At 39.3% G+C, this 18,883-nt stretch overlaps 1 protein-coding gene across 2 annotated transcripts in view; it reads left to right on the top strand.

Annotated features, from left to right (window-relative positions):
* The window catches only part of DMD (dystrophin), a 2,362,317-nt gene that overhangs the window by 1,893,980 nt on the left and 449,454 nt on the right, over window positions 1–18,883 (top strand). For both annotated transcript variants that reach the window (XM_079764882.1, XM_079764883.1), the window contains exon 56: window positions 15,955–16,127. In XM_079764882.1, the coding sequence (XP_079621008.1) occupies window positions 15,955–16,127 (173 nt within the window). The remainder of the gene's footprint in view (window positions 1–15,954; window positions 16,128–18,883) is intronic.

The raw sequence follows: 18,883 nt of genomic DNA, 5'->3' as shown, positions 1-18,883 counted from the left end.
TTTGGCCTGTACCACTATTGTAACTGGACAATCAATGGGTCCAGGCTGCCAGTCACTACTTGAACCAATTCAGCATAGACAGGGTTGCTGCTTATATTGTGTAGAAGGATGAAGATTACATGGTGAAGTAAGCAAAAGGGTATGCCAAATGGGCTGTTCTCAAATAAAGTGGGCTGGGGATTTGCAAAGGCCTGCAGGTATACAAAGGCTGGGGGATCTTCAAAGGGCTGGCAGCTCCGGTTTCTGCAACAAGGTTATCAATTTTTCCATGGTAATAGACAGCTTCTGGATGTGGCGGACGGGTTGCATTTCCAGGTGAGCTCCCAGGACTCCCAGCCAGGTTAGAATGTGCTTTCTTTAAACAGAACAAAACAATTACGGTTAACAGAGCATCATTGATATTTCTTACAATTATAGCTGGTCCCAATATTCTATTTCTACCCCTATTACTATCACTTCTTCAGTAAGTTAAAGGAAGAGCTCTGCTCTCCAGCTCAGTGGGCCTTTTTCCCCCCAACCTCAGAGGATCACTTGAATTTATAGTTGCCAAAATGAATACTACAATATTTGCCTCGCATTCCTGACTGCATGCATGCATGCAGAGCAGACCTAAGGTTCTTTAAATGAAGGATGACTTCCTTTTCATGAAATAAAGAGCACCTCTGCTTTCTTTTCAGGGTCATTTAAAAATATCTATACCTCTGGGTTATGGAAACACATGAGGAGGATTCTTAGGTAAAGAGTAAAGTCAAAAAAAATTTTTTTCTATGACAGGGATTGTCTCCTATCTTTGTGTAATGCAACTGATTTGAAGTTTTCTTTTAAGCTTATTCTTAATTATCTCTTTCTTTGATCTTAAAGTGTTTCTGTGGCCTACCAGCCAGAGTTTCTAGAGCCATAGGTACACTTACCCAATGGACCTAATTGTGTCCTTCCCCAGGCCCCTGGCTAAATGCACCATTTTCTTCCACATTACCCACCCATCCCTCTCTTATTTGTTATTTCCCAAGCAGATGGCAGTTCAGAATGGGAAAGGTCCAGGTTACTTGAATATGGTTAGAGTGTGGTTATTATAACACCCAAGGACTGCACTGCCCTTTGATATGCCCCACTCCCCCAAACCTGGTCATTTTGCACCTAGTATCACTATTACTAATTTCCAGATGCATGGATAAGTGCCACATTCAATGTGCTCTTCTTCCTGAAAGTCCATTAAAATGGTCCTTGAAAGCTAGATTGTCTTTATTAATTCAATATATAGGGTGTCCCAAAAATGTATATATACTTTAACAGCTAATATCTCAATTTTGAAAATGAAATGTATTTTAATAAACACTGCCTTAATTGTTATTCAAAATGTGTGTATACAATTTTGGGACAAGCTATATTTCATGGAGAAGGAGGTGGCTGCCAGTAGGTTACCACTCTGCATTTCTTCTTAGTGGGTCTTGGAAGCCCATGAAATTATAGGTCATGATTTGTATTTATGAATCTTTGCATAGGTTTCTGAGGAAATGATCCCTCATTTCTACAAAGGCAGTCATGACCTCTAGAATATGAAGGACTGTTATACTAGGCCAGAGGTACATTTCCAAAATGTAGTACCTGGAGCAGTATCAGCTTCATCTGGGGACTTGTTAGAAATGCAAATTCTTGAGCTCTACCTCAGACCCACAGAATCATGAACCCCAGGGTTGGGGCCCAGCAGCCTATGTTTTCATAAGCCCTCCAGGTGATTCTCAAGTTTGCTCAGGTTTGACAACCACTGATCTAGACAAACTACCAATACATGATACAAGCTCATTTTCACAGGCACATGTGGATGACACAGAGTGAAAAGAACCCTCTCCCTTGGCCCACATGGACCTTCCCCTCTTGCCATATAGAATTACTCAGTTCTTATCTCATCTTATCTTCAATATTACACATGCTCTTTCCTCTGCTTAAAATTTCATTCTCCCACTTCTTTCCTGGTCTGCTCATTCTCTACCTTAAGACCCTGCTCAAATGCCATCCCTTGTGTGATGCCATCTACAAATCTTGGTGACAGGCTGATTGTTCTGTGTTCACATAGGGCTATGTCAACATTAACATTATTGCATGTTATCTGGGTCCGTGTATTTACTTAAGACTTACTTTTTCAGGAGACTGTGGGCCCCTTGAAATAAGAAACTTATATGTTATGATTGTATGAGTGTTTTAGATATAAGTTAGGGGAGACACCCCATCTTTCTGCCAATTCACAAAATGGAAAAAATCAGGAAACCAGAAAGGAACAGAACTCTGACAGAACCAGGCAGAAGGGTATTTGGGCAAGTCTTTATTGTCTGCTCAAGATAACATTAATAATTAGATATTACCTACACTGGTTTCTCAGTCCCCTATTGATAAAGGGAGTTTTTTCCCTGTTAAACTCTAAGAGATTCCTGACGACTATGCAGTTCATGTTACCCCTGTCTAAAAAGAGTGGACCAAAAATATGTGTACATGGTAAAAGCCCTATGGACATAACCTGTTTACCACTTCTAATTTTTGGGGTGACCAGGTTTCTTAATTTATACTAAAGATACATGACAATGATTAAATCCAAGTAAATTTTTTTCCTTTTTTACTCAGGGCACTGTGAGGTAGGTTTCTACTGTTGTATAACAGATATTACTATGTAGTTCCTACATAAAAACTCTTATGATGTACAATAATCTATAAAGACATCCTCTTCTCTTTTTAATTTTTTTTACTTTTCAATTACAGTTTACAGACAACATTTCATTAGTTTCAAGGGTACAAATAGTGGTCAGACATCCACATAGCTTACAAAGTGATCACCCTCAGAAGTCTAGCACCCATCAGACAACACACCCAGACATCTTTTTCTCTATTCTTGTTCTTTATTAAAACATATAATTTATCTCATGACCATGGAAAAACCAAAGCCTTACAAAACCTTACTCTCCTGGTGATAGCTTTTTCAAATCTACATGTTATCAGGTGAAAGAAGCATCATCTCCTGGCCAAAGGCCAAGAATGCCCTGGGTCAAGACAGTCCAGGTTCTCTAGTACGTTCTGAACTGAACTGAACTGAATGCTTTGGGGAAGATAAGTGGGTATACAGTGGAAAACTCATGATTTGGGTTTCCGGCTTCTGCACAGTGGGTTCTAGAAATGAAGAAATATTGCTTAATATTTTTCCAGTTTCATTTATGTCATGTTTCCTATGGCAGATATGTCAGTGTTACCTACCTTTATATTGATGGCCACAGGTATATCCCTTTTCTTCCTTTTCCTCATACATTGACAAAGGAGTAACACCATCCACCCTATTCCATGAGAGAAGAAAAGCAAAATAGGGTGACATAACTCCCTAGGTGCACCCATGAGTGCACACACACACACACATCATTACACTCTCCAGAAGAAGTAATTTTCTCTACTTGGTAATAGACAGACATTAATACACCAAAAAACAACAGGAAATCCAACACAATTATGTCAGTAGGGCTTTAGTTAACATTAAATTGCAAGAATCTTCTTTAGCATTCAAACTTTATAGATACCTAGATTTTTTTAAGGTAATCTCTCTAAAACTTTAGGCAAAAAAGTACCCACAAATGAATGCAATGGTGCCAACATGTGTTTATGAATTATTTGGGAATTGTCCTGCTATTTAAAGTGAAAAATATAGAAACATCTTAGATTTATTATTATATTGCTAAGCGGTTCTAAATAGTTGCCTCAGTTGTACAGTTGTTTTGTGGTTGTGTCAGGATACAATGATGTGGTTTCTTTTGGAGGGTGAGGAATTAAATAAAGTTGTTCTGCATTTACAACGTTCATAATTAAAACAAGCCAGAGGAAATTAGCTCCATGGCTATTATGATTTCTAGTGTATTATCAAAATTAATTATGGCACTTTGCCATATGTTCTTGCCTTCTTCTTACATATTGCTGTTAGGATGAGATGAGACTTCACATCAACTTATTTCTAATATACAATCTTGAACTACAGTGATAGTGATTCTCTAGAGGAAAAAAAAAAGTAGTTCTGTGACAGAGATTCAGGAAATGAATTTCCCTAACTCTGTATACTGTCTAAAACATACACAAATTGTGCAGATACATAAAACTGGATGTATATTTCTCATGGGAAGATAATTGTCTATTTTAAGAATAGAAATCGTTTCTGCTTACTTAGAACCATTCAAAAATCATTAAAGGTATTAATTCTGCGTTAACTGAGGAGAATAAATAAGTTAATACCTAACTGGAAAATAACTCAGTTGCCTGACCATTCCTCTCACAGGATCACAGTAAATTTCTCAAACGAAATAGTTCACAGTCACCTTAATGAATTAATCGTTGTGTTGTGTAACATGTAGCCCAATTCAGAAGTCATTTGCTTTGTATAGTTGAAAGGTGGAGGAGGAATGGGGTGGAGGAGTTAAAAGAATATAAGTTCAGACAGATCTGTGCTCTAATCCTGTTTCTGCCACATAACAGCTGTGGGATTTAGACAAGTTACTTCACCTCTCCCAATTGTAGTTTACTCAACTGTGGAATAAGAAGGCCTACTTCACAGAGTTTGTGTAAAGGTTTTATAAGGGGCGTAAGTATTAGTTTTCTACCTTGTTTCATCTCCTTACTCCGCCCCCAGCCCTCATTGTGGCTCTGCTATAGTAAATACATTTCATTGTTGGAAAAGCCCATCTGGTCTTTCTCAGATAAGGAGAGTTACCGTCAAACACGCTGATTCCTGCACATAAAACATAACACAAAAGTACCTTCAACATTGTAGACTTTTCATATTTGATTGTCTTTATGATTTAAAAGTGAAATCTAGAGTTTGTGTGAAGACCTTTCACGATTACCATTGACAATTATCTTCTGAAAGATGTCTTGTGTAAGAAATAACCAATTATGAGCAAAGCGAAATAGCAATACCTAAAGTAATATTGCAACACAATATAGGTTTTTATATGGATTTTAGATGTATTAGTTAAAAAAAAAACTCAGCTTATGTAAGGGCTTATTTTACCTTCTAACAACAGTATTATAAAGGCATGCCATTTTTTTTATAACTTAAGTGCTGAGCCAAATGGATACCAACATTAGTTTCCCACTGGGTCCATAGCATCTTAACTTTTTAAAATAAGCTGATGCAGTGTTGTTCTATCTACCCTTTCTCAGGATTTTGTGTCCTTTAACATTCACTCCCATATACCTCAGAGATGCCTCATAGGATATATTTTAGGTAGAAGTGTCTATACATTTTTAGTGTCAATGCTCTTGCCTTATTGTAATTTATTTGCACCAAGGTGTGTGTGTGTGTGTGTGTGTGTGTGTGTGTGTGTGTGTGTGTTTGGAACCTAATATATAAAGTTTGTCTTACTCCTGGGGAAATTAAAAAACTTAAATAACATTTCTATCTTCATAATATTGTTGGGAATGGTTATCACTTTGCCAAAATCTACCTGCAAAAGGTAGAGCAAGAGAAGGATGAAATTGAGTCACACATGCAGACATTTTTATAATTTATGAGCACTCAATGATCTCTCCATCACTTACTCCCTGTTTCAGTAAATTACACTACCATCCTTCAATTGTTTAAGTTAAAACTTCTTTACACATCCTTGAGATATCCTTCTCTTTGGCTCTCTCATCTAATCCATTAGTATGTCAGAGAGATCTAGTACCCAAATTATATCTCACAAAAGTCTACTTCTCACCTTCCGCAATCTCCCTAGTCCAGGCCACATTATCTCTTGCCTGGATTACAGGGCCTGGCCTCTAACTGGTCCTCCTGTTCCTCTCCTGCCTTCTGTAATATTCATATAGCAATATAGTGATTTATTTGAAGCCTAAATCAGATGATGTCACTATCCAGCTTTAAAAGTTTCTATTGCTTTCCACTGCACTTGAAATAAAATTCAAACTCCTTTTCATGAGACTTCAAAGCCCCATATTATGTGAAGCCTCTCTTATCTCATTTCCAGCCACATTTCCTTTTTGTTGTTGTTTTATTTTTCAAAACCACTATTTTATTATTTTTACTAGAGGCCCGGTGCACAAAATTCATGCATGAGGGGGTGCGGGGGGGGGGTCTCCTCAGCCCAGCCTGTACCCTCTCTAATCCGGGACCCCTTGGGGGATGTCCGACTGCCAGCAGTCGGACATCCCTCTCACAATTCGGGACCACGGGCTCCTAACTGCTCACCTGCCTGCCTGCATGGTAGCCCCTTACTGCCCCCCACCACCAGCCTAGTCACCCCTCACTGCCCCCCCACCAGCCTAGTCACCCCTCACTGCCCCCCTCTGCCAGCCTGGTCACCCCTCCCAGCCCCCCCACCAGCCTGATAACCCCTAACTTCCCCCCCTGCCAGCCTGGTCACCTCACACAGCCTGATGTTCAGTCATTTGGTCATCCTTCACTAACCCTCCTGCTGGTCTGGTTGCCCCACGCAACCTGTTCGATCATCTGTTCGGTTGTTTTGGTTTCGACAGTTGCTTAGGCTTTTATATATAGAGAGATTTTTAATAAACTTTTTATGGTTGATAATATTACAGATATCTTCCCTTTTCCCCCTTTACCCTCCACTACTCCCAGCCCCTACCTATCCCCCCAGGTCTTCACTACCCTAATGCCCATGTCCATGGGCTATGCCTATTAGTATATAAGGCCTTTGGTTTATCTATTCTTTTCCCCCCAACCCCCCATCGAGATATGTCAGCAACCACATTTCTTGGTAAGTTTTAGTCAAGATCTTTCCTGATGTAAAGGCTCTTTCACTTGGAACTCTGTACCTTTCAGTTTTCCTATAACTGGTGTCCTCACATCCTTCAAGTCTCACCTGACATTGAACCTTCTCATATGTACACCATTATTCTCATCACAGCCACCCATTTGTTACCTTCTTATTTTATTGATAACTAGAGGCCCGGTGCACGAAATTCATGCACGGAGGGGGAGTTGTCCCTCAGCCCAGCCTGTACCCTCTCCAATCTGGGACCCCTCGAGGGATGTCCGACTGCCCGTTTAGGCCCGACCCCTCTCACAATCCAGTACTGCTGGCTCCCAACTGCTTGCCTGCCTGCCTTCCTGATTGCCCCTAACCACTTCTGCCTGCCAGCCTGATCACCCCCTAACCACTCCGTTGCCAGCCTGTTTGCCCCCAACTTCCCTCCTCTGCCAGCCTGGTCACCCCTAACTGCCCTCTCCTGCAGGGTTGATCACCTCCAACTGCCCTCCCTTGCAGGCCTAGTCCTTCTCAACTGCCCTCCCTTGCAGACCGGGTGCCTCCCAACTGCCCTCTCCTGCTGTCCATCTTGTGGTGGCCATCTTGTGTCCCCTTGGGGCAGGATCTTTGACCACATGGTGGCAGCCATCTTGTGTGTTGGAGTGATGGTCAATCTGCATATTACTCTTTTATTAGATAGGATAGAGGCCTGGTACAGGGGTGGGGGCCAGCTGGTTTGCCCTGAAGGGTGTCCCTGATTAGGGTGGGGTTCCCTTGGGGCATGGGGCGGCCTGAGCGAGGGGCCTGTGGTGGTTTGCAGGCCGGCCACGCCCCCTGGCAACCCAAGCAGAGGCCCTGGTATCTGGAATTTATTTTCCTTCTACAATTGAAACTTTGTAGCCTGGAGCGGAGCCAAGTCTGGGGCTCCCTCCACGGCCGGCAGCCATTTCTGTTGGGGTTATAATTGAAACTTTGTAGCCTTAAGCGGGTGGGCCCGGCCAGGGTGTGTGGAAAGCTTTGCTTCCCCTGTTGCCGGGGGCAACGCTGGCCTGCTCTCTCACGCTCCATTCTGCCGCCATTTCTGTTTGAATTTGTTTACCTTCTATAATTGAAACTTTGTAGCTTGAGTGGAGGCTTAGGCCTGGCAAGGGCAGGTGGAAAGCTTGGCTTCCTCTGTTACCTAGAAAACCTTGCTCTCTGGGGCTGTAGCCATCTTGGTTGGGTTCATTTGCATAGTCACTCTGATTGGATGGTGGGCGTGGCTTGTGGGTGTGTCAGAGGTATGGTCAATTTGCATATTTGTCTATTATTAGGTAGGATTTGTTTAGCTGTTTTACCATATCTCTCCCCTGTTTATCCTATTTCTCTCTGTGTTTTTTCTTATTATGCTATGAACATCAAGAGGGCAGAAGTTTGTTTAGTTTGTGGGTTTTTTTTTTCACCACTGCAGACCTGGATGATAATATACTAAATATTAGTGGGATGGAAGGAAGGAGGGACAGGTGGAGGGAGGAAGGGAAGAGATGGACTAGGAAGGGAGGGAGGGGGAGAGAAATAGAGGAAGGGAGGGAGGGAGGGAGGGAGGAAGGAAGGAAGGAAGGAAGGAAGGAAGGAAGGAAGGAAGGAAGGAAAAAAGGAAAGAAGGAAAGAAGGAAGGAATTTAAGGGCTATAACTACATCTTTCTTAACATTATATGTGTTTCCATAGCTCTTAATGAAATCTTGGACATACAATAGGCACTTAATGCATGCTTGTGTGATGAATAGTCAGAACATTTTTGAACTATGACAGAATAAAAAGAAACTAGAAAAACAAAATGCAGAAGAAAAAATATACTTGTACTTCTAATCTAGTATATCTGAAATGAACTCTTCAGCTTTCAAAAGTAACTTTAAGACTCGAGTAAATCAGAGGGTCAGACAAGAAGAAAAAGCATCATGTGTTACCAGGGTTTGGAATTGCTTAAGGCAGTCTGACAAATGAGATTTTGCTCAGTTTCCTCTGGGATAATCTACCCCAGGCCAGGCATTTTTAAAGATTAGATTTTGAAATAAAGCTTTGCACGTGGGAATGTACTGAGGCAGGAGAGCATATCCCTTCTCTCCATTGTTCTAGTGCTTAAGTGTGAGAATTTTTGAATGAGATATGAAAGCAAACACAACAAACCCTGCAGGATAATAGTCTCTGAGGACCTTAATAACAGCCATTTTTAAAAGCAAAGCCTATGGACTCCTAAATCCATAGCTGTTTGTTTAAGATGCATTGTGATGCAGTAGACCTGAAAACATACTCCTTATCTACCTAGAGCAAACAGGCTTCCAGTCAAATGACAGTCATCAAATTAACTCTTGTATCTCTTGGGATGACAACCCTGCTGCTTTTATAAGAGTAGTGCAATAGTCACATATAGAATAGCAGGCACATCCACTGTGAATCTGTACCCAACTGCATTTCCTGAGTGAGTTAGGAACCTCTGGTGGTTAGATTAGAGTCCTTATAAGGTCAATATTGTGGGCCCAATTCCTTTATGTGGGTGCTTCTCAAAAATTTCATTAGGGAGCATAATTCTGTTGTTTTTTTAAAGTACATCTTTATTGATTTCAGAGAGGAAGGGAGAAGGGAGAGAGAGAGAGACAGAAACATCAATGATGAGAGAAAATCACTGATTGACTGCCTCCTGCATGTCCCCCACTGGGGATCAAGTCAGCAACCTGGGCATGTGCCCCTGACCGGAATCGAACCTAAGACCCTTCAGTCCACAGGTCGACACTCAATCCACTGAGCCAAACCAGCTAGGGACATAATTCTGTTTTGTTTTGCTAGTTTTAAGTTCCAACACATAACAGACTGATACTCATGTAACATACAATAAAAATGAATTACTTTTAAAAAATTATAAAAACCAGACACACAAAACGCAAGCCTATACTTTTTATTTTTAGATTGTGTTAACATGGAAAAAAAGCATTCAAACCTATAAAGAATTTTTGTGAGTTTATTTGAGCCAAACTGTCAACAATTGCCGGGAAGCAGAATCTCAAGGTATTGCAATAATGCTCAGAAGAATGGGAGTTTTTCACCTCTTTTTATACATTACAATCAAAGGAGGAGATGTAGGTGGGTTACATGAAATCCACAGGTATTAGGTTAGGGAGGTGAAGAAAGCAAAGCGGGTGGGGGGTAGGGGGAACCTCTGGGATTGGATAAAAAGTAAAATGATAGCCGAAACCAGTTTGGCTCAGTGGATAGAGCGTCGGCCTGCAGACTGAAAAGTCCCAGGTTCGATTCTGGTCAAGGGCATGTACCTTGGTTGCAGGCACATCCCCGGTGGGGAGTGTGCAGGAGGCAGCTGATCAATGTTTCTCTCTCATCAATGTTTCTAACTCTCTTTCCCTCTCTCTTCCTCTCTGTAAAAAATCAATAAAAAATAAAAAAAGGTAAAATGATAGACAGGTGCTTCTTTTACACAGGTGGGTACAAGATAGTTAACAGTCAATAATTAACATGATAACAATAACAATGAGGGAATCTGTGGTCTTCACCCCAGCACCATTTGTTGTGCCCTGAAGGGTCTGGAAAAATGGAAGTTACAAGTTACCCTGACATTCCAAAGGTATGTTATCTTAAATGTAAAAAGACAATAGGCTAAGTAAAGATCAAAGTTGATCTTTGTCAGGGAAGATACTGGCCTAGGACATGACTGCCCATTATAAAGTGCTTTTTAACTACAAGGTTTTCATTTCAGACCATCCTTTCTATGTGGTTACTTTAGGTCTATGTGGTTACTTTAGGTCTATGAGTTAGTCAGGTTAACATGTGTCCCCTTTTCAAGTCCACAATTGCTATAAACGTTTCTAGAGATTTACTTTCCATTTCTGTTCTCATAATGGTGTGTGTGTGTGTGTGTGTGTGTGTGTGTGTGTGTGTGTGTGTGTATACTCCAAAACCTTGAGTATTTAGAGTCCATGCTTAAAAAGTCATTTTGGATAGCCAAGCTAAGGGAGTTTGACTTTTGTATGTTTGTTTTTGTTGGTTTTAACTTCTTTAAAGCAGCAACACCTTTTCAGAATAACCATATTGGATAAATTTATTTAAAGAGTTTTACATACACTGCTTTCTTTCTAGATAGAATATACTGAACATAAATCTACTTTTTCTGGCTAGTTCAAGATCATCATTAACATTAATATTTTGTTTTTCTTAAAAGCTAGGTGATGCCTGCAAGGGCTAATAATATATTCAGGCTGTTCTTTCTACACTGTGTGACCCTGGTCAACTATGCGCACCTGAGGCTCTTTTTACACCTTTTGGTTCTCTGTCAGGTGTCACTTCTTGCTACTCTCTGTTTAGCCCTCAAGGATAACTTCTCTCCTATTTTGGATCTTCTGTTTCTGACCTTTTAAGTTCTTGAAAATCATATCATCACTTTTTAAATTAGTTAAAAAGTATCAGTAAAGAGAACCTAATGGCCTTATCATTATTCATGTAGTAATGCTTTCAGAAAATATTAGAGATGGTTTGTCTGTAATGAATTTTTAGAGAAATTTGGTTACTTATTTTTATTCTTTTTTAAAAATATTTTTATTAATATTTTAATTTTACTCAGAGAGGAAGGGAGAGGGATAGAGAGACAGAAACATCAGTGATAACAGAGAATCATTGATTGGCTACCTCCTGCACACCCTCTACTGGGGATCAGGCCCACAACCCAGGCATGTGCCCTGAACAGGAATTGAACCATGACCTCCTGGTTCATAGGTCAGTGATCAACCACTGAGCAACAATGGCCAGGCTATGTTTATTCTTTGTGCATCTTTTTGTTTTTGTTTTGTTTTGTTGCATACTTCTCAGGTATATTCAAGATAGGGACGTTATTTTTTGCTGAGTTCTTTTGTAGAGACAGAAAATTCTATATATACATAAAAATATGTGGATGCTGCTATCTATGATGTTTTGGAAAAGTATCATAACCATTTGTTTGGATAACAAAAGAAGAGTGTAACACTAATACCTGGCATTGCCTACTTTATTTTTCTTCTAATAAAAATTTTGCAACTTTTCATATTCTTCCCCAGTTGTCCCATTATTTTTGAACACCATGGATCATTCTATTTGTCAAATAAGATAGTACAAATTTAATATTTAATAATCTCATATTTGTCCTTTACTTTTCTTTATAAACATTTATTCTCATTTGCTTCCTAAAAGAAGAACTTTATCCAACTTAATTTAAGGACCAGGACTATATTCTACCTATTTCTCCCTAATGCTCATCATTCATTTCAATCAGGATGTACAATTCATTGTCCCTGCTCATAAACCAAACTTATTCTTACCTTTCAGCCATCTCTATTCTTTTCTTTCCAATTGGAATGCCCTCTTCCCTCCACCTCTTTCAATCCTATTCATCCTTCAAGGCTCAAAATAAGTCCCTTGACTTTGTGAAGTCTATTTCTATCACTTTATTTCCAAACTTATTCTCTTGTAATACAAATCCGTATATTAGCTGTTACTTATTAAAAGCCTGTTGTGTTCTGGATGCTGTTCAAAGTATTTTACAAGGATTATTCCATGTAATATTCAAAACAACCCAGCAGGTAGGTATTATTATTTAATATTTAGTGAAGCCAAAGAGATTCAAGAGTTTTTAAACGTATGCAGCTAATAAGGGAAAGTGAAGGGGGAGACTCAAACTATATTTATTTAACTGCACCTTACCATTCATTTTCCCTGGGAAAGGGGACTTATGACAGAAGTAGGCTAGACTTAGAAAAGAAGGAAGTATGAGATTTGAAATAGCTCTGCAGGAAACAGAATACCCCCCACTCCTAAAATGGCTACACTATGAACTTATCACTTGCCTCATATCTGAACTTCCTTAATATTCACAGCTAAAATTTGCTCCATAATTGTATAGGACTTTAGGCTATATGTTTCTTTTAGGGGAAGGGCTATATATCATTTTTCCATTTGCATTCATTTTCTCAAATATTTTATGTGCTCTCTAGTTATATTGGATATATCTCTGTTCACTGCTTCAGCTCTATTTAAGTATCCATGTTAAGAAGACCATGAAATTACTCTTTGAATAGTGAAAATGTTATTCTGCATTGTCTAATGGCAGTGCTAGATTTGCTGAAATTGAGGCAGGAGTATTATTTTTTAATATATTTTTATTAATTTCAGAGAGGAAAGTAGAGGGAGAGAGAGAGATAGAAACATCAATGATGAGAGAGAATCATTGATTAGCTGCCTCATGCATGCACCTCACGGGGATCAAGCCTGCAATCTGGGCATATACCCTGACAGGGAATAGAACCATTACCTCCTGGTTCATAGGTCGACACTCAACCACTGAAACACACTGACCGGCATAGGCAGAAGTATTATTAATAAGAAAAGTTAATAGGAAAAATTTAAAAATTAATAGGAAAAATCTCAGAGGTAATATTGTGTAGTGCTTAATCCCTGGAATTCAATAGCCTGAGTTTGATATCTGATCACATGGTTTATTAGCTGTGTGACCCTGTGCATTTTTACATAACTTCTCTGTAATTTCATTCTCCTACATGTAAAATGAAAATCATAACAATGCTTAGCCTAAAGGGTTACTGAGTAGATTAAATGAGCTCATGTATATACAGTGCTTTGGACTGTATCTGGTGTATAGTAAGTGTTATATATGCTACTGCTATTGTTTCTGTTGTTATATAACAAATAACTTTTCCCCTATTCATTAGTTATTGTTCTTCCAAAAGAATACAATCACAAAAAGAAGAGAAAATTTTGATAACATACATGAAATGTAAAGACTAAGGCTTGAGTGATCTTTTCTAGTTAAGTCAGAAGTGAAATAACTGTGAACATAAGAAATGTCCAAACTTGTAGAGAATTTTTATAAGAGTTTATTTGAGCCAAACTGACAACATATGCCAGGGAGCAAAATCTCAAATGCTCCAGAGAACAACAGTTTGTGGTTTATTTTATGTATTTGAGAGAAAGTAGGGGATATAAAGAAGATTGCATGAAGGTGGGAGAAAGCAAGGAGAGGATGGAATTATATACTCTCCTGAGGGTGGTCCACTTTATATTTTTTTTAATCTTTATTGTTGAAAGTATTACATATGTCACCTTTTTCCCCCATTGACCTCTTCTAGCCCACCCCCACACCAGGCCTTCACCTCATTATTGTCTGTTAACATAAAGAGCTGATTGTGTTAGTCAAAACATCTTATTTTGTTTAAAAATTAAAGGTTTGGTTTAGTTCTCTTAAGTGTGTACTCCGAGGCAAAGTTTGAAGTAGTGTACTAATCAAATACAACAAGAAGGAAAGTCAAAGAGGGAAGTAGTGGAATTATCTGGATAACTTGGATCTGTTCTGTTTTCATTCCTGAATTATTTAGATAAATTAACCTCACCTTTTTTTGCTGAAGAAGTAGCAAATTCAACTGGCAATGTTTTCCCATGTAGGTACACAAACATAAAAAATGGATGTATACTTGATTAAAACTCCATTTCCGCAAGAAGCTCAATACTAGTTTTCCACCACATTGGCTCCTTTGAAAATCAGGCTATTTCCTTCCAGAACATAGTTTTTTTATAGAATAGAGATAGATGCTACTCAATCTGTTTCAGTATTTCCCTGCTTTCAACTTTGGATGTGGTTCTATCCATATCCCCCCTCCTCTCTTCCTGTCAACGGAAATGGGACAGAATTCTCTTTAGAGCCCATCAGGGATACTTTGGCTGCCAAAAATAGTGACAGGAGACATTCATTGTCCATCTACCTTACTTCTGCAACATTCAAAATTCTACATTCAAGATGCTATGACTGAAAACACAGGCCAGTTCTTCAGAATTTCTAACATATCATTGCTGCCACATTCCCCCCTTACTTTAGAAGAGTAATTTAATTCAATTTTAGAATGAGAGAGAGAAAAAAATTATTTTTTCTAGTTACACAGGTCAATCCAATTGTTCGGAGCTTCCGAATGAATATTTAAACTTGTTGAACAGAAGCGTACAAATCTCTAAAAGCAAGTCAGATAATGTACAAAGCTTCCATTCATTGTGTAGGCAGAAAGGAATGCTGGTACCCGGCAGCTCTCTAAGGAATGTTCTTTTGGCTTTGACTGTTCTGCTGGGAACAAGGAGGGAAACACATATATAAAATGAATTTATAATGTCTCTGACTTATAATGGCAAAATGATAAGAAAAGTTGGCTGTTTAATATAAACTGTCGCTGCATATTCCAGGCCTCCTCTCTTTGAGGTCCCTCCCACATCCACAGGCCTGGCTACCGTTTAGTGGGGATTACAAAGTGGCTGTTTATTATTATTGACTGGTGAAGCCTGTGCTCCGAAATTCATTCTGTCAACAGAATGTAAGCAAAGTTGGCATTTTAAAGCAGGGGTCTTTCATTCGCCGGGTTTTCTCAGGATTGCTATGCAACAGGATCAGTGCTGTAGTCCCCGGTTCAAGCTGAAAATGTTACACCGGAAGACATACCATGTAAAGGTCAGATTCTTCTATTATGATAATTTTCTTGATCTGTATATATACAAATGAGGTTGAATGCATAATGTCTTATCATAACTCTTGTCAGGGTCTATGGACTCTCTACCGTCAAGCTGAAAAATATGGTGCTATCTCAAATGGGAAATCTTACTAATAAATGTATGATGCTGTAATACCAAGGTGAACTTAATGCATACTGTCAAGAAGATGCTCTCCGATGATAGAATCCTGTTCTGTGCTGGTTCTATGGACTGAGTACAGCTTTGTTTGTTAATTTCGCCAAGCTTCTATAGTTAGTCAACTCTTCAGATTACCGCGTGCATAGAAAATATGACTTGACACTGAGGTGCACTTTATCATGGGAATTTTATTTCATATCACTTCCATAAAACAATATGTTCCATCCATGGACTAGAAGATATAATTTATGAAATTCATAAAGTTATAAGTATATTATGTTTTAATTCATAATGTCAAAGAATACATTTATTATACCTGATAAGATGCCCATTTTCAATCTACTTAATAATGTGAAAAGATATACCAAGAAAAGTGAGTTGGAAGTTCATCTTTTTGTTAGTTGGCATAATTGAAATATTTTCTGAACTAATAGTTTATTTTTTACACTTCTCCAGATTCATACTCCTAGCTGATCACTTCTGTGTTTTAATTCTGCATGTGTTTTTCTCCCTGCTATTCTGTAGGACCTCCAAGGAGAAATCGAAGCTCACACTGATATCTATCACAACCTAGATGAAAATGGCCAAAAAATCCTGAGATCCCTGGAAGGTTCTGATGATGCAGTCCTGTTACAAAGACGTTTGGATAACATGAACTTCAAGTGGAGTGAGCTGCGGAAAAAGTCTCTCAATATTAGGTAGGAAAAGATTGGAGGCAAGAATAGCCAGAAATGAATTGAAATAACAAAATTTTCCTCATTTTTACAACACAAGTAGCTAATATCTCATATGTTTGTGTAAATCACCCAATTCAGAATGATTCATTTTATTTTGAATAAATGAACCATTCATTTACTTGGTATGGAGATGATACTTGAAGGTTCAGATTAAATTAAAGTGGTGATGTTTTATAACTACAGGAGAGATGCATATTAAGACATTAGAGTGAATTTAAATGGGGAATACAGCTATTCTAATTTCATAGAGCTCTTTCTTGGTTTATCACAGGGTTATGGAAAAAGTGATAAAATTATAGGTTTGTTTACATGGAATTCTTTCTTTGGCATTCTAAATATATAACAGTGGGCATTCTTTTTTTTATTTTTCAAGTATAGTTTACATTTAATATTATATTATACTAGAGGCCCAGTGCATGAAATTCGTGCATGTGGGGGGAGCGTCCCTCAGCCCATCCTGCAACTTCTCCAATATGGGACCCCTCAGGGGATGTCCTGATCCCCACAGGGATCAGGCCTAAACTGGCAGTTGGACATCCCTCTCACAATCCGGGACTGCTGGCTCCTAACCACTCTCCTGCCTGCCTACCTGATTGCCCATAACCACTCTGCCTGCCAGCCTGATAGCCCCCTAACCACTCCCCTGCCAGCCTGATTGACACCTAACTGCTCTCCTGCCAGCATTATTGTCCCCAAATTCCCTCCCCTGCTGGTTCAATCACCTCCAACTTCCCTCCCCTGGTAGCCTGATTGCCCCCAACTGCCTTCCCCTGCAGGGCTGAGGGGACTGGCAGACTCTGGCTGGATGAGGCGGGCCTGAGGGGACTGGGTGCCACCATCTTGTGGCTGTGGGTGCTGCCATCTTGTAAGGGCATGGCAGTCAATTAGCATATTCTCTCTTTATTGGCTGTGGGCACCACCATCTTGTGAAGGCGTTGTTATGTCAATTAGCATATTCCCTTTTTATTAGATAGGATTAGTTTCAGACATATAGCATAGTGGTTAGAAAATCATCCAACACCATTTGTTAAAAACACAATTCTTTTCCACTGCACTACGTCATTTTGCCACATTGGAATTTAATGTTTTTTTCTTTCATTTATTAATTTTCTTTATACTGTTGGGTCTATTTTCAGGTTATCTATTATATTCCATTGTTGCTAACTGGTGTTAGTACTATAGCTTCCTTAGTCTCTGTATCTGGTAAGACAAGTACCCTTACATAATTCCCCAAAACTGACTGATCTTTTTATAAAGATGAAAATGCTCACCAAATATTCTTCATGATATCTCTCATTTATCTCCTTCCTTGTAGTTAGGCAGAGCAATGTGATTAGTCCTGTTAAACAGGTCACTTCTGGGCCAAAGCATTAAAGAGGAAATGTAAATGTTCCATGCATTATCTTCACTTAACAGAGAACATTCTTTAAATACCATAACACATTATAATTAACAGTTTAGAGGAGACATCCCACAGCTCTGGAAGCTAAGGAGATATTATAGCAACTTCCTGTCCTTTTCTTCCTCTAAGATTTTGCTACCACATCCTCTGCCAACTCATCCTTTGGCTGTTCTACATGCACCTATTTTGCCCCTTCCTGTGTATCAGTTTCTATTGAGTAACTAATGGTGGCATCTCAGGAGTGTTGTAAGGAGGGCAGAGTGAAGCTCTTGTTATACCTGTTTTACAGTAGTTTGGTGTTAGAGACAAAGAATAGAGATAGTAAGTAAAATGCCCAGTGTCACCTAAATGACAGGAAGTACAGGGAGTGGACATCAGGCTTCCTGCTTGTTAATTGGTTGCTTTTCCTAATTAATATCTTTTTATTAAAATATTTTGTGCTTTCTTCTGTTTCTAGAGGAGGGGTGGTAGTGGAGGGAGGTAGAAAAGGATGAATGGACTTCATAATATCTATGAGGGAAAGCACAAAACAATGGGAATAGTTACTACCTCTAGGCTGTAAGATTACAGAAGAGATATTTTTTTCTTCTTTATTGTTCTTCTAAATTGCCCATATGACATATTTTTGAATTATGATGTATTTACTTCCATGATAAAAACCATAACAGAAATTTATTAATTTGAAAGCACTCATAAAAAATCTGCACTTAATATGAAATAACAAAAATAGGAACTAACATATAATACAACTCATACTATGCAATGTAATAGGCACTTTATATTTAGTGACCCATTTAATGCTCTCAGCAGCCCTAAAAGATTTATTCTATTATTACCCTCTCTTTATATTTGAAGAAAGTCAGGCACCAAGAGGCTAAATAACTTTCCCAAAGTCACTTAATAAGTAGCAGGTCCAACATCTGAACATAGGGAATCTGGCTCCAGAGTCTGAGATTTTACCCATCATATCCTATATAATAAAAGCCTAATATGCTAAGTGTCTGGTTGACCAGTCAACCATTCAACCAATCAAAGCATAATATGCTAATGATATGATAAGGCTGCTCAACCGCTCACTATAACATGCACTGACCACCAGGGGGCAGACACTCTGTCCGGTTAGCTTGCTGCTGGGGTCTGGCCAATCAGGACTGAGCGAGATGGGACAGACATGCCCTGGAGCCCTCCCGCAGTCCCTCCCTGGCTGGCCAACCTCCCATGTCCCTCCCTGGCCAGCCGGCCCTGATCAGCCCCAATCAGGACTGGGCAAGATGGGCCAGACATGCCCTGGAGCCATCCTGCAGTCCCTCCCACG

The sequence above is a fragment of the Cnephaeus nilssonii genome, assembly GCF_951640355.1.
Source record: "Cnephaeus nilssonii genome assembly, chromosome: X".
In the NCBI taxonomy this organism is placed as follows: Eukaryota; Metazoa; Chordata; class Mammalia; order Chiroptera; family Vespertilionidae; genus Cnephaeus; species Cnephaeus nilssonii.
Note: the sequence above shows the minus strand (reverse complement) of the source record. Positions and strands in the feature narration are given on the sequence as shown.